At 37.5% G+C, this 15,485-nt stretch overlaps 2 protein-coding genes across 4 annotated transcripts; one reads left to right on the forward strand and one right to left on the reverse strand.

Annotated features, from left to right (window-relative positions):
- Positions 712-6,958, forward strand: LOC109707267. 2 transcript variants are annotated; one of them, XM_020228419.1, is made up of 4 exons: positions 712-1,250; positions 1,337-1,390; positions 1,998-2,123; positions 3,594-3,854. In XM_020228419.1, exons 1-4 carry the CDS (start codon positions 867-869, stop codon positions 3,765-3,767), a joined length of 738 nt encoding a protein of 245 aa, XP_020084008.1. In that variant the 5' UTR covers positions 712-866; the 3' UTR covers positions 3,768-3,854. The 2 variants fall into 2 exon arrangements, with proteins under 2 accessions (XP_020084008.1, XP_020084006.1); XM_020228417.1 differs by lacking the exon at positions 3,594-3,854 and adding an exon at positions 6,513-6,958 and having other exon boundaries at positions 714-1,250.
- On the reverse strand, positions 11,384-15,324 carry LOC109707009. 2 transcript variants are annotated; one of them, XM_020228039.1, is made up of 9 exons: positions 14,888-15,324; positions 14,253-14,368; positions 14,058-14,129; positions 13,773-13,918; positions 13,224-13,338; positions 13,072-13,152; positions 12,360-12,497; positions 11,951-12,038; positions 11,384-11,692 (listed from the first exon to the last, which is right to left on the reverse strand). In XM_020228039.1, the coding sequence occupies exons 1-9, from the start codon at positions 15,132-15,134 to the stop codon at positions 11,565-11,567; spliced, it is 1,131 nt and encodes a 376-aa protein (XP_020083628.1). In that variant the 5' UTR covers positions 15,135-15,324; the 3' UTR covers positions 11,384-11,564. The 2 variants fall into 2 exon arrangements, with proteins under 2 accessions (XP_020083628.1, XP_020083627.1); XM_020228038.1 differs by having other exon boundaries at positions 14,241-14,368; positions 14,888-15,322.

A 15,485-nucleotide genomic window follows, 5' to 3' on the forward strand; every position in this document is an offset into this window, starting at 1 on the left:
AAGTCTCTTCGTGACCTCACGACACCCCACACAGTCAAAGAAGATGAAGGATGGTTAAAAGGAACAGCATGTGTAACACACAACTGAAGTATAATACAGGAGTCGGCAGAATAAAGTCCTCATGTACACACCAGTAAAATATTAATATATTACCTCCGAAACACGGAATTTTTCTGGTGGTTTAGAAAATAATATTATTATTAGTAACATAAATTGTGAGTGGAAAAGGAACTGCAAATGGTGCCTTCGCGAGAGTCTTACTGGGTCCAGGCGTAGCCTGTAAAGAGTTCAATTATATATCTGGCCCGACTTGTGGACTCTTTATGCAGGCCCCTTAGGCGTGGGCCTGCAGTGAGGTGGTGCGGCCGACAATAAAATAGTAAAATTTGCAGTAGCTATTGATCTAGAGCATATTTGTGTTTATGGACCTGGGACGTGGAACTCATAGTTTTGAAAGAGTTGTAGGCGTTTGATTTTATTTTGACACCAAACTTGTGAGAAAATTGGTTCAGATATCGAGCTTTCGACTTTGGTGAGAGACTGTGAGGCGAAGTAGAGTATGTGAAATTTACAAATTTACTGCTTTTGAATTTTTCACTCCCAAACAGCTCTAAAAGCTTCACGCGGACTAAGAAGATGGGCTATGGAGATTCCAAATTGATTTGCCTTAACCATTTGGAACGGGATTTTAATTGTTTTTTTTGACACAAAAAGAGTCAGAGACCGAGCAACACAGTACACGCACTCTCACACGTCGCAACACGCACCCAAACCCTAAGTGGCCCAAATTGCTCGAAGCCCACGTACCAAATTTCCCCCTTCCACTTTCCTTTGGAACCTTCACCAATCGCGACCCCCGCGTGGCCATGGCGACGAACGTGCGGTGGCTTCATCTCCTTCCTCTTATTCCCCCTCGTCACCACCACCACCTCCTCCTCCTCCGCCGCCGCCCTCCGCCGCCGCTCGCCGTGCGCGCCTTCCGCCGTAGCGACGTCGACGGCTTCGTGCGGCGCGTCGCCTCCGGGGAGGCGCTCCGCGACGCGTGGCGCCGCGCGAACGACGGATTCGAGCTTCTCGCCTTCGAGGCGCGCGTCGCCGCGCAGCGCCTCGACCGCCGCTTCGCCCTCTCCCGCCGATTCGACTCCGCCGCGCGCGCCGCCGCCGCCCGCGCCCGGGAGGTCGACGCCGAGCTCGGCATCGGCCGCCGGTGGCGATCCTTCTCCGTCGATTTCTCTCGCAATTGGCCTAGGGTTCGCCCTTGTTCTCCCTTTATGTGCCCCCAGTTTTTCTACTTCCTTTGCTTCAATTGCTTATTTTTACTGATTGGGTGGTGCAGTACCGGAAAGAGCTGAATGATTTTGCGGAAACGCCATTGGGGAGAGGTTTAGTTGTGAGTTTCCCATCTCAATTTGCTGTAGCCTCTAGCTATTATATTGCTATTTTGCCACTTTTCTCGATTTATTATGTCCTATATGTTTACAACGTAATGATGTATAACACTGTGTTTTTCCCCTCTTTTTTTTATTATTTCTTGGTTGATTAAGTGGATAACTGAACTTTTCGGCATTACAATTGTGTATTTTAAGATATGTTGATTGGCTTATTATCATAACTCTGGTTTGTCTATGTTGAAATCCTTTTCATTTCTCTGCGGGGAATAAGAACATAGCACTTGTACTGGTAAGAAGTAGTCTCATCTAGTTAGGTCCTAATATATGACATTGTAGATAGGAAAGTAATTTATTGTGTGTGGAAGAAATGGACAAACTATCCTAAATGGGGCTCCTTTTTCTTGCAATTTTCATCAATTAAATATATTAATCCGATGCGCACTTTCTGATGTTGTATTCATTTCTCTCAAAATCTCTTCATCAGGTCCTACATAAGTTTTCCCTTTTTTTTCTAATGAGATTATCTCATGATTTGTGCTAGTTTTCTTTAGATCCATACTTTGTCTTGCTAGTCAGTTTGTTTACAATTCTTACTTTCCTGTGTAGACAATCTTTTTCCTCTGGTTTGCACTATCTGGGTGGCTTTTTAGGTTCTTCATATTGGCTACATGGGTGCTGCCGTTTGCTGCACCTCTTCTTATCGGGACATTTGCCAACAATTTTGCTATCGAGGTATTACTCTTCTGCTCTTAAGTTGAAATGTAGCACTGGTTTTAAATGTTGTTTTCTCCATCACATATCTACCCTTTTGGAAATGGCGTATACTTTCAGTTGATTATTAATTCATAATATGTTGTATACTTACTGTTGCTCTGGTTCATATTCTCAAACAAAGCTTATACTTTCAGTTGATTATTAATTCATAATATGTTGTATACTTACTGTTGCTCTGGTTCATATTCTCAAACAAAGCTTAGTTGGTATGAATTCTTTGCTTCTGCAATAGAACACGCGAGTACTTTTTTTGGGCTTTCATTTTCTTGGTTAACCTCTCTTTTATCTGCTTTCCCTCTGGGAAGCGTTCTGTGTGTAGAGTGCGTGTGGGTGAAGTGTGAGTGCGGGTAGAGTCAGTGTCGGTACTAAGTGTATACGCGTGATTTTTTTTTTTGGCTCCTCCGTTGAGGCCTGGCTGCCTCATTTTGTAACTAAGTTCATCTTCTAAATGAATAAAGCGGTAACAAGCTACCCATTTCTCACAAAAAAAAAAAACCTTTCTTATCTGTTATATTAAATATGTTTTTTTGATATTTCATATTTATTCATTACATACATAGTTAGAATTACTTTGTACAAAATGTCTACTTCTCTACGTCTGGTACTCTAGCATATTGATACTTGCAATTTTTTGTTCGGTAAAATTGCAATGTAGCATTACTGCTATGAACCTTTTACTGGTAATATCTGTTCATTTACTAAGATAAGAGCATTGTGTCAGAATTATTCTAGCATCTGAGCTTTTAAAATATTTAATGGCTAATAGAATTGGTTCTCCCTATTTTTTAACCATGGTTTCCCAACCCTATGACCAACACTTGAACCTAAACTTATTGAATAAAATTTTGGGCTGAAAGAAAGTTATAGATTTGATTATAAAGAAATAGTCCCTACCCCTTCAAGCTTGCCTATCTTAAGATTGATGTCGCCGAACTTAAATCTTGGAAATATATATTCTGGTTCTGGAAGATTCTTTTGGCTAAAGTGCCAACAGTATCTTGAAATTTGCTTGCAAATTTCATTTAAGGTCTAAATTGTTTAGTTGATGTTTAACTTCTGTGTACATCATTTAGTTATATTATTGCAGCGTAATCAAACACGCGGCATGACATAATTGCTTTGCATTTGTGATCATTGTTTTTAGTAGCTTTGGGAGGTAGGCTTTTCTTTTTTCGAACCGATTGTAACGTTTGATTACGCTGCCTTTGTATGCATCTCAAAGTATGCTTATATGCTCGTATGAAATCTAGGCTCGTATGCTCTTGAAAATAGAAATAGCAGAACTTTGTATGCATCTCAAAGTATTATAGCACGTATAACTCAAATGTTAATTTAGAAGCTAAACCTTTGTGCCCAGCCCATTCTTTTACTCGGAGTATTAAACACATCTTGTTTCTTTCATGATTGTTTCGATTGGTAATGGAACAGGGAACGTGTCCGGCTTGTAAAAGGCGGTTTGTGGGTTACCGCAACCAGGTGATTCGATGCATGAGCTGCCAAAACATTGTTTGGCAACCGAAGGACAGCTCCAGAGGAAGTGGCGGTGGTTCCTCTGGAAACTCATCCCCAGACATTATCAACATTGAGATCGAGGAGAAATGAGTCGATTTCTTAAATCAATGGGAAATTTCCTCGTACAGCTACTCTGCTAAAATTCTCGCCATGTATATTCTTCCGAGCAGTTTAGTCTCATTGTGTTGTTCTTTGTGTTCCTGTTGTATATGAGAGTTTATAGAGTTTTCGATCTAGAAACAGTAAACACAGTAAACAGATATACTTTTTTTGGTTTACTTAGATCTGTTGCGTATGATAGATGCGTGCATAATTCCGACTTTCCCAAATTTACAAATGATGAGTTTTTTTTTTTTTGGCTTTTTGGAGTTACATGCAGATTTAGGGCCAAAATCTCACGAGTCGTTATGTACTTGTAAAAGTTAAAGAAAAAATGAACAATAGTCTTTTTCAGGCAAAAAAAAGGAAAGTTTTCACGAAAACCAATTCTTGTGCCGGAAAAGGTTTGTCCGTTTTGTCAACTCAGCACTATTAGAGCGCGACGCTGCCTTCCTACGGTCATTCTCTCTCACGGCGAAGAAGAGCGGCCACCTGCTCCGGCTTGAGTCCTGACTCCAATACGCCGGCAACAATGGCGTCCAGTTTCTCCACCTGAACCTATTTCTTAATCAACCTTTCAAATTGGAATCAACCTTTCAAATTGGAGCTGCCTTTTTCGCGTCTCCGGTCCTTGCAAGTGCTTTGGTTTCAGCTGCCCGGCAAGCGGCTATCTCTAGTGGACAGCACCCTCAATCTGCGCAGTTGCTTCAGATAACAAAAATCTCGAGCACTTGAACTTAAATGCACACTTTGATCAACCTGATTTGTTGGGCATTGCTTTCTTGCTCAAGCACTCCCCTAATCTCATAACTCTCCAAGTACACTGTTGTGTTGATACAACCTCACAACCTATGGTAAGCAGTTTTTCCTACTTGTTTTTTTAAAGAAAAAGAAGAAGAAGAAAAAAAATCTGTTTAGGTTTCTGAATTTCTTCAATTTTTTATCTTATTTAGGTGTTTGTTGAGTACTTCAATACTGGTTTTGGCCCCGGAGGATTCTGGGATTCTTATGGCTTGACAATTGAGCGGTTAGAGAAAGTAACGATCCATGATTACTCGGGACAAATATATGAAGACAGCTTTGTGAAATTCCTACTTCGAGCCTCCACTTCATTAAAGAAACTAACATTATCGGAAGATGTTACTTAGCTCTTGTGGCCATCATTTATGGACTCGTGGGCTTTCTAGTGGTTAGAAATATAGTATTAAGAAACTAATTGGTGTTCAAGTTTGGATTTCTTTTCTTTTTCTCATTGGTTTGTGCATTGGTTTCTTTTCCCATTAACCTCTTGCCACAAAATGGCTGTTGATAAATATATTGTCTATCTTATTCTTTCATTCATGTAAACAGAAATCATGCTTTTGAAACAAGCTTCTCTATGCAGGGCAATTAACTACACTTCTTTATTACTAAAAATTGGAATGTTTCTTAGAATCAACCAAACTGCACCAATCTTCCTCTGCAAGGCCACCCGCTTTAGCCATTGACCTAAAACTGAAAAAACAGTAACTCTAAAAACAGTAACTCTCCTTTTCTAGACGGCAATTCAATAAAAAAGAGTGCATTCAAAAGTGGTCTCCAGAACGCCAAATCGGTTTTCTTCCCCGCAGCATTTCCCTTCCATGTTATTTTATCCAATTCAAATAATAAATACACATGATTCTATCTATCCTATTAATCCATATAATTATATAATTATACAGGACTCGGTTCTTCTGACAATTATCTTTATTACTTAACATCAGCTGCATTTTCTACCTATTATGTATGGAATGCCAATGCAGTAGCCGAATTAGACATTTTCTGTAGAATTAGAACAACAAATTAGGAAAAAAAGCAATTTTTATGCAAATAAATTTAAATATTATTTTAAAAAAACCTTGTAAAAGTCGTCACATCTTATGTTCTCTGAAAAGACCATTTCCTCCTTCATCCATGTATGATAATGTTTGCTATGAGTATATTGGTTAAAATTAATTTTGTTGGTATATATATTTAAAAAATAAAGGTTAGTTATAAAATAATATAAAAAATNTCTAGCATCTGAGCTTTTAAAATATTTAATGGCTAATAGAATTGGTTCTCCCTATTTTTTAACCATGGTTTCCCAACCCTATGACCAACACTTGAACCTAAACTTATTGAATAAAATTTTGGGCTGAAAGAAAGTTATAGATTTGATTATAAAGGAATAGTCCCTTCCCCTTCAAGCTTGCCTATCTTAAGATTGATGTCGCCGAACTTAAATCTTGGAAATATATATTCTGGTTCTGGAAGATTCTTTTGGCTAAAGTGCCAACAGTATCTTGAAATTTGCTTGCAAATTTCATTTAAGGTCTAAATTGTTTAGTTGATGTTTAACTTCTGTGTACATCATTTAGTTATATTATTGCAGCGTAATCAAACACGCGGCATGACATAATTGCTTTGCATTTGTGATCATTGTTTTTAGTAGCTTTGGGAGGTAGGCTTTTCTTTTTTCGAACCGATTGTAACGTTTGATTACGCTGCCTTTGTATGCATCTCAAAGTATGCTCATATGCTCGTATGAAATCTAGGCTCGTATGCTCTTGAAAATAGAAATAGCAGAACTTTGTATGCATCTGAAAGTATTATAGCACGTATAACTCAAATGTTAATTTAGAAGCTAAACCTTTGTGCCCAGCCCATTCTTTTACTCGGAGTATTAAACACATCTTGTTTCTTTCATGATTGTTTCGATTGGTAATGGAACAGGGAACGTGTCCAGCTTGTAAAAGGCGGTTTGTGGGTTACCGCAACCAGGTGATTCGATGCATGAGCTGCCAAAACATTGTTTGGCAACCGAAGGACAGCTCCAGAGGAAGTGGCGGTGGTTCCTCTGGAAACTCATCCCCAGACATTATCGACATTGAGATCGAGGAGAAATGAGTCGATTTCTTAAATCAATGGGAAATTTCCTCGTACAGCTACTCTGCTAAAATTCTCGCCATGTATATTCTTCCGAGCAGTTTAGTCTCACTGTGTTGTTCTTTGTGTTCCTGTTTGTATATGAGAGTTTATAGAGTTTTCGATCTAGAAACAGTAAACACAGTAGACAGATATACTTTTTTTGGTTTACTTAGATCTGTTGTGTATGATAGATGCGTGCATAATTCCGACTTTCCCAAATTTACAAATGATGAGTTTTTTTTTTTTTGGCTTTTTGGAGTTACATGCAGATTTAGGGCCAAAATCTCACGAGTCGTTATGTACTTGTAAAAGTTAAAGAAAAAATGAACAATAGTCTTTTTCAGGCAAAAAAAAGGAAAGTTTTCACGAAAACCAATTCTTGTGCCGGAAAAGGTTTGTCCGTTTTGTCAACTCAGCACTATTAGAGCGCGACGCTGCCTTCCTACGGTCATTCTCTCTCACGGCGAAGAAGAGCGGCCACCTGCTCCGGCTTGAGTCCTGACTCCAATACGCCGGCAACAATGGCGTCCAGTTTCTCCACCTGAACCTATTTCTTAATCAACCTTTCAAATTGGAATCAACCTTTCAAATTGGAGCTGCCTTTTTCGCGTCTCCGGTCCTTGCAAGTGCTTTGGTTTCAACTGCCCGGCAAGCGGCTATCTCTAGTGGACAGCACCCTCAATCTGCGCAGTTGCTTCAGATAACAAAAATCTCGAGCACTTGAACTTAAATGCACACTTTGATCAACCTGATTTGTTGGGCATTACTTTCTTGCTCAAGCACTCCCCTAATCTCATAACTCTCTAATCTCATAACTCTCCAAGTACACTGTTGTGTTGATACAACCTCACAACCTATGGTAAGCAGTTTTTCCTACTTGTTTTTTTAAAGAAAAAGAAGAAGAAGAAAAAAAATCTGTTTAGGTTTCTGAATTTCTTCAATTTTTTATCTTATTTAGGTGTTTGTTGAGTACTTCAATACTGGTTTTGGCCCTGGAGGATTCTGGGATTCTTATGACAATTGAGCGGTTAGAGAAAGTAACGATCCATGATTTCTTTTCTTTTTCTCGTTGGTTTGTGCATTTGTTTCTTTTCCCATTAACCTCTTGCCACAAAATGGCTGTTGATAAATATATTGTCTATCTTATTCTTTCATTCATGTAAACAGAAATCATGCTTTTGAAACAAGCTTCTCTATGCAGGGAAATTAACTACACTTCTTTATTACTAAAAACTGGAATGTTTCTTAGAATCAACCAAACTGCACCAATCTTCCTCTGCAAGGCCACCTGCTTTACCCATTGACCTAAAACTGAAAAAACAGTAACTCTAAAAACAGTAACTCTCCTTTTCTAGACGGCAATTCAATAAAAAAGAGTGCATTCAAAAGAGGTCTCCAGAACGCCAAATCAGTTTTCTTCCCCACAGCATTGCCCTTCCATGTTATTTAAATAATAATTACACATGATTCTATCTATCCTATTAATCCATATAATTATACAGGACTCGGTTCTCCTGACAATTATATTTATTACTTAACATCAGCTGCATTTTCTACCTACTATGTATGGAATGCCAATGCAGTAGCCGAATTAGACATTTTCTGTAGAATTAGAACAACAAATTAGGAAAAAAAATCAAATTTCATGCAAATAAATTTAAATATTATTTTAAAAAAACCTTGTAAAAGTCGTCACATCTTATGTTCTCTGAAAAGACCATTTCCTCCTTCATCCATGTATGATAATGTTTGCTATGAGTATATTGGTTAAAATTAATTTTGTTGGTATATATATTTAAAAAATAAAGGTTAGTTATAAAATAATATAAAAAATGTTAACGAATCGATCAAGTTGAGATATGAAAATCTAGCTGTCTTTAAAAAGATTCAAGTTCTCTACCTAACAAAGCATTTAAGTTCTCTACCTTACAAAGCCTTTGAACGAATACAGTAGAATACTGATTTGTCTCCTCCAAAATACGACGGCTCGACTCTTGTCGTATAGCTTTATCAACTCTGCACAAATCGGTGAGCCCATTGCTCCGTCAAAAAACACATTTTCTTATCCTTCCCTCTCTCACAAATATGACAGAAATAGCTTTTTAATTTTTCTTTTTGTCGCATATTGAAGAATGAGCTATGTCGGCTTATATAGGCTTCACAGGCCTAGGGATTACAAGTATTAAGTAATAAAAGATTACAATAAATAATTGGCTAAGAGTTTTCATACTTTAAATCACACTTTGGTTGTGATTTCCAGTAGGCATAAGTTTATAGGTATTAATTCACGATGAATGCAAGTTAAAGTAAATGTAACTTGCATTTCATTATGAACTAGTGTAGGGCCCGCGCTTCGCAGCGGATAGATCATATTTTAATCAAATTTAGAGTTGGTGCACGATGTAATTAAAACAGAAGTGCAGGATTCTAATTGAGTCTTTCTAAAATGTGGCACAACTACTAATATTGAATGTTCTATATCTTATATAATTCTAGCCGCTTAATAGAATTAGTTTCATTCATTATAAAAAAAGTAACGCTCTCTCTCTATATATATATAAGTAAATAGACAATAATATTAGTATTAAATAATTAAAATAATTAATACATAATTTGATATATACATATTAATAATATTTAATTAAGCAATTTGATCACAATATTTGCTTAAACAATATTTGGAATAATTGTCACTGGTCTTAGATTTTGTTTGAGATTGTAGGGAGACGTAGGGTGAAAAACTATGATTGAAAAATACTTTATTTATTTCCGTACGTATATTGCGTTACACATAAATATATTTTCTACACATAAATGCTTTTATCTCAACTATATTTTATCTAATAGAATTATATGGGCCTCAGTNGAGAGAGAGAGAGAGAGAGAGAGAGAGAGAGTTGGGTCGGGAGAGGTGAAGAGAGAGAAGGCCACCTGAGAGGAGAGGGAAAGAGTGAGGAGCTACCATGTGGAATGGAGGAAGGGTAGGGGTGCCACGTGAAGAACTGTCAAATTATATAGTTTAAAGATGTACGTTCAGTGAAGTTGTAACTTCACTAGCATAAATTATGACAATTAAAGTTTTCACATTTAATAATAAAAATATTATAATGAATTTAATACTAAAATAAATAACAAAATTTATTAATCAATATGAATTCCTAATATTTGTTGCTATGTGGCAAGTTCTTCTTTACCCTCACTAGTATGTGATCCTTCTTCTTTCATCCACTAAACATTCAATATGTATTTTAACGGTTCCACTAACCAAACTTTCAATTAGTGCATTTAAATGATCCACTATCATCTACAATTCTATCGTTTCTATTTACAATTATTCATCATAACCCTTTTCCTTTTCTCTACTATACTTTCAATTAATGCAAACGGGTCCACTACCAAACTTTCAATTAGTATATTTAAATGGTCATCTCCAATTATTCATCATGGCCATTTTTCTTCCCTCCATCGGACTTTCGATTCTTTATCTCCAATCTATTCATCAATTTTCTATCTCTTATCTTTTGCTATACACCATCGCCTCCTTCCCTCGCTCCCTCCCTCTCTCTCACTAATGCGCGCCCACTTTCTCCCTCCGTCGCAGTTGGAAGGATCGTCGTCGCTGTTACTATCACCATCGCCGGAGAAGACATCGTCGGGCCCATATCCGCTGCCAACAGTGAAAGATCTTTGGTGGATGTACCAAGTGAGATATATATAAGAGAATATTTAATATTTTCTTATTATTAATTACTATTACAATTTCTATTCGCTGCAAAATGCGGGTCCCTTCACTAGTAAGTACAATAACTGAATACAATTAAAAAGAAAAAAATAAATATATACAGTTTTCGAACAAATTTTTTATTGGGAATCTCAAAAATAAATATATACAGTTTTCGGACAAATCCTTTCTTGAGAATCGGGCCTCTCTGAAAAGACTGAAATTCAAAAATTCCAAAAAAACCCCAAGATATCCACAAGAAATAATTATCTGCTTTCGTATATTGATCACTGAAATCTTTTCGAAACAGAAAACATCAAAATAAGAAAGATCAAATCTTTTCTATTTGTTCTTCATTGTAAAGTAGCAATCATAAAAACAGGAAATGAAATTTAAATAATCTTCATGACACGTGCAATATACTGGGTGGAGGCTAGTTAAAGTTATGTAATCTTTTATCAATAGAGATGATATTTGATGAAGATAATAACAACTAATAATTTTGGTTTGCATGGGAGAGCGGAGCGATGAGATGCCACCATAATTGGTTTTCTTTGTTGCAGGAGATGATGAAAGATTGCAAAATGAGGGAATGAACATTAGCAGCGTTTTATGTGAAGGGGGATTGATTGTTTAAAAGAAAAAGAGGGTGGCATAAAAAGGGTAATGCAATTTAAAATTTTATTTTATTTTTTACTTGCGATCCTGACCAGAATTTTAATTAGGACAAAAAATAATTTGTGTAACAGACCTTTCTAAAGAAATCAATTGTTCTAATCAAAGTATTATCAAAGTATTTTTCTGCCTGGGTCGAAGATTCTGAATAGGTTGATACTTTGTAACCCCAACCCCAGCTTAATTAGAAAATTTCTTTTAGCTCTTCTTTCATTTGCCCAGTGCGAGTGCGAGAGAGAAGGCATCTACCTCATCCTTTCCATTTCTACACTGTCAAGAGTGAAATAACAAAAAATCATGTTCGTTAAAGCACAATATTCAGTAGATGTATCCAAAATTAGGTAGTCAAATACATAGTTCATAGTTCATACAACAACCCCACTGGTAATGATACAAATGCCATCAAAGATAGGAACAGTGTATTATGCTATAGCAAGCCTCGTGAGCACTTCTTCCCGATTCTATGTAACTTGCGGTTCACCAAGAACAGATCTCATTCCATGATCAGAAGATATGGTCGTTCGGCCACTGGCTTTTGCCTTATCAACCAATCCCATCCTTTTGATATTTGAACTGAGCGAGCCATCAGCTGTAACATAATAGCATAGTCTCTAAATAAGCCCACTGTAAATTTGAAAAGACGACATAGCAGTTTGAACTTAAGATGCAGTCCAGTTGTTATTCTCCTCAAAGACTTCAAAAGGTAAATGCTATGCAGAAATTCACTAAATAAACGAATGTAAACTATGTTTTCAGGATGACTACATAGAGAACCTAGCAACATTGTTTTGAAGCTGGTGATAAACATGTTATATATGACTGCCACAAAAAAGATGTACTCATGTACCTTGCCACTCCAAAACGATTTTCGACTCTCCCTTGATCAGCTTAGGATATTGATCAATGCGAGAATCTTCAAGTATCAATTCTTCGACCTACAGTAGAAAGAATTAGTAAGAGTGCATCGAAGAAGAAGCAGCAATACGCAACAGCAAGCATTAACAGTGGCAAAAGGAGTGAAGCTCCAGAAACCATTAGTCACTCATGAAGCAGCATATCTAATAAGAAAACACAGTTAACCAGCCAAATAGCAATTTGACCAGCTAGATGAAATGATAATAGTGTAGTAGCTTTTCTTTGTATGAACTGGCCATTCTGACAGGATACAAGTTTTATAAGTTATAAAAGATGCTAATTCATATAGAGTGGGGGGGTGGTGTGGGGGTGGCAGGAGACATCAATACCGAGAATAGTACCTTCTTCCATAATATAGTGTCCTTCCTTTCTCTTGGAAGTAACAGATGGTCCCTTAACCAAGAGGCTACCACCCAAGATTCACCTTCCTGCTTTTCCATCTTAATCCTCATGGCAGTATCTTCAAGAATTTCACATACCTATTGAAGCAGCATAAGTAGCAACATACAAAAAAAAACAAATAAATGACTTCAAAACTGAATTAACAAGGAAAAAAAAAATATCGATTGTAGAGATTTATCACAATTGTCTACAGTAGCTAACATGAAATATTACAGTATAAACACCTCCTCCTATTTCACCCCTTTTCATCATGAGGAAGTCTACTTAATCACACATGCACCACATCATTAATAACAAGTCAATCACATATCTTTTTTTTTTAAAAAAAAGAGGTACAACACATTTTTTTATAATCATGATGGGATGGATAAACCCAAAGGAACCATTTGATTGGTTGGGGACGCCACCTCACCAATATAATTGATGCATTCTAGAATTTTTCCTTCATCATGTAATGCACAATCCAATACATAAAGAGTATCAAAATCAGGTTGTTTGCACAGGCCTCAGAATTCAGCCACATATTTTGTCCACACTAAATTCTACAGAAAATCAAATCTGTATGCATATAGACAAATAGAAAACATGGAAATCTCACCAGCTAAATGTAATTGAGAAATAGAAATCAAGTTCTCATATAAACTCGCATACCTGTTGATACAGTTGTTCAGCTCTGTTTGAAAGAGCTCGTCTCTGACGCATGGTCCACAAAAAATATAGCAACCCTGCAAGCTGTGGATACTATCATATCAGCTCAGAGTTAGATAAACACAGGCTTAAGAATAGTAGTTTAAGTAACATACCAGAACAAAAACCGTCACAACGAGAAAAATGTTTCTGTATATCCATTGACGAATACAACAACTGAGGGGCTTATGGAGTTCTGCTAGCAACTCAGGGCATTTAAACTCTTTATTTCTGAATCAATAAAAAACGACGGCAATGAGAGAAGAAAAAAGAGATGCAAGAGAAAGAAGAAGAGAAAAACATAATATACCTAAAGCAATACCAGTATCCAGGCGAATATAAGAAAAACTACTGACATAACTACCCTAAAAATTATCTATTCACATATATACCCTTGCAAAATCTGATTTTCAAATATGCATTCAGAACCTTAATTTCCTGTATTTCTATGTTTGTGCTTATAAAAAGATTCCTCGTAGGAAAACTTTTTCATAATATAGAACCAAACTTCATTACATGTATTGAACGAGCCTACAACTCATGATCGGCATAACTTTTGCAATTTCAAGGAGTATGTATGGGGATTTATATTTTTAGCAAAAAATATATAAATATAAGATTCTACAGTGATTGATATGTAAAAGTCCCAGAGGAGAAAGGCATACCCATTAAAAATCACCCTGGCTTCTAAGAAGCTATCTGCAAATTCCATTGCCTTACTCTTTGCAAATTCTAAGCCATCATCTTTTAAGCCAGTAAATTCCTTGATCATTTCTTCATCAATTATCTTCCTAATATCCTCCTCTTGAAACTGAAAAGACCACTCAAACCACAAAAATTATGGAGTGCTTTCGGAAATACACTCAAAGTTACAGCAATAATATATCCTCGACCAGAAATCTCTACATACAATTTGGATGTAAACCATGAAGATGGTCATGATAACAGACCCAGTATTTTCCAGCTTCACCGCATAAAACTCTAGCATATGAACCACATACAATTCGCTCAAGTAACTCAGCCTGGATGCACAAAAACAAATTTCATATACACCAAATATCTAGAAGAAAAAAACTTTATATTGCAAAAGAATAGTCGATCCTGTTTACAATGAACAAGAAAGAGAGATGTACAAGTTTCTTAGCTGTTTGGTTAATCATGCGATCTTCAATACAAATCCTTCCATGCTTTTTATAGCCATGCAGACATTCCAACTTGCCATTATGACATTGACCGTGATCAGGGCAACGTTCACAAAAATCTGTAATTCCATATTATTGGTTAAAATGGTTGAACTACAAAATTGAGAACGATTAGAGATATAATAACCAAAAACGCAGTGCAAAATTCTAGCAGTATCGCATATGAACTTGTGATAGCTAACTAAGAAGGCAATGAAGAAAAAACATTTCTGGATAAGATACTGTAACTCTTTGTATCTTTAACCTCTCTCTACTGCCCGATATGTAAGATAAGAGAGTTTGTTTCTCAAGTAGGCTACTTTTCCCCAAGATAATCAATACTTTCATTTCAATGAAAACGCAAACTAATATTTTTCTCAAGAAAATAGTGATACCTTTTTTGACTAAACTACCAAGAACTTCGTATTGTTCACTAATAATTTATAATTTGTGTAACAAATAACAATCTTAACCCAACAACAATCGACTCCACAAGAAACGAAATTTGATCAGAACCCTGCCCAAAATTCATGCCCTAAATCGAACGAATTAAGAGAGAGAGAGAGAGAGAGAGAGAGAGAGAGAGAGAGAGGGGCTACCCGGGACGGGATCGAGAGGATCGCGACCGCTGTCGCAGAAGGGCTTCGGACGGCGGTTGAAGAGGGCGGCGGCGTAGTTGCAGGCGACTGCGACGGAGGCGGCGATGGCGACGATGGCGACAAGCTTGAGAAGCTCCGCCTTGGAGGGGAAGAGAGCGAGCGAGGGCTCCGGCAAGATCCCGACCGGGGACCGAGAAGGGCCTCGCGGCGTTGCCCTCTTCGCCCGCTTCTTCGCGGCGGAGGACATGGGAACGGCGACGGCGGCGGCGGCGGCGGCGGCGGCGACGACGGTTAGGGTTTGGGTTAGGGCCGCTCCGCCGCGAGGAAGGGCGGTGACCGTGTGCCCGCTACATGCGAAAAAAGGAAGCTCCTTTTTATAAAGCTCGCAGCGCCTCAGCGGAGAAGCAAGTCAGCAACCCCTATTCTACGGACTACGGAATACGTCGTTGGTTATCACGTCGTTGCAGCAACTACGCGACTATGAGATAGAAAAGTCGGCAAAGAAAGACAACGGCTTGCCGGTTTCTCTTAATAAAGATAGAACAGCCCTCATTCGGAATTGCAATTCCTCATTTTTAAGAATAATAAAGGAAATAAA

Source organism: Ananas comosus, linkage group 3, assembly GCF_001540865.1.
Source record: "Ananas comosus cultivar F153 linkage group 3, ASM154086v1, whole genome shotgun sequence".
Lineage (NCBI taxonomy): Eukaryota > Viridiplantae > Streptophyta > Magnoliopsida > Poales > Bromeliaceae > Ananas > Ananas comosus.

Excerpts from the sequence above, each read along its gene's own strand:
- LOC109707267 (XM_020228419.1), top strand. The coding sequence starts at position 867 with ATGGCGACGAACGTGCGGTGGCTTCATCTCCTTCCTCTTATTCCCCCT. Across the intron at positions 1,391-1,997 it reads CATTGGGGAGAGGTTTAGTT|ACAATCTTTTTCCTCTGGTT; the intron begins GTGAGTTTCCCA and ends TTTCCTGTGTAG. Across the intron at positions 2,124-3,593 it reads CCAACAATTTTGCTATCGAG|GGAACGTGTCCGGCTTGTAA; the intron begins GTATTACTCTTC and ends GTAATGGAACAG.
- LOC109707009 (XM_020228038.1), bottom strand. The coding sequence starts at position 15,134 with ATGTCCTCCGCCGCGAAGAAGCGGGCGAAGAGGGCAACGCCGCGAGGC. Across the intron at positions 13,339-13,772 it reads GCCAGGGTGATTTTTAATGG|AAATAAAGAGTTTAAATGCC; the intron begins GTATGCCTTTCT and ends TTATTGATTCAG. Across the intron at positions 12,498-13,071 it reads CTGAACAACTGTATCAACAG|GTATGTGAAATTCTTGAAGA; the intron begins GTATGCGAGTTT and ends CTGCTTCAATAG.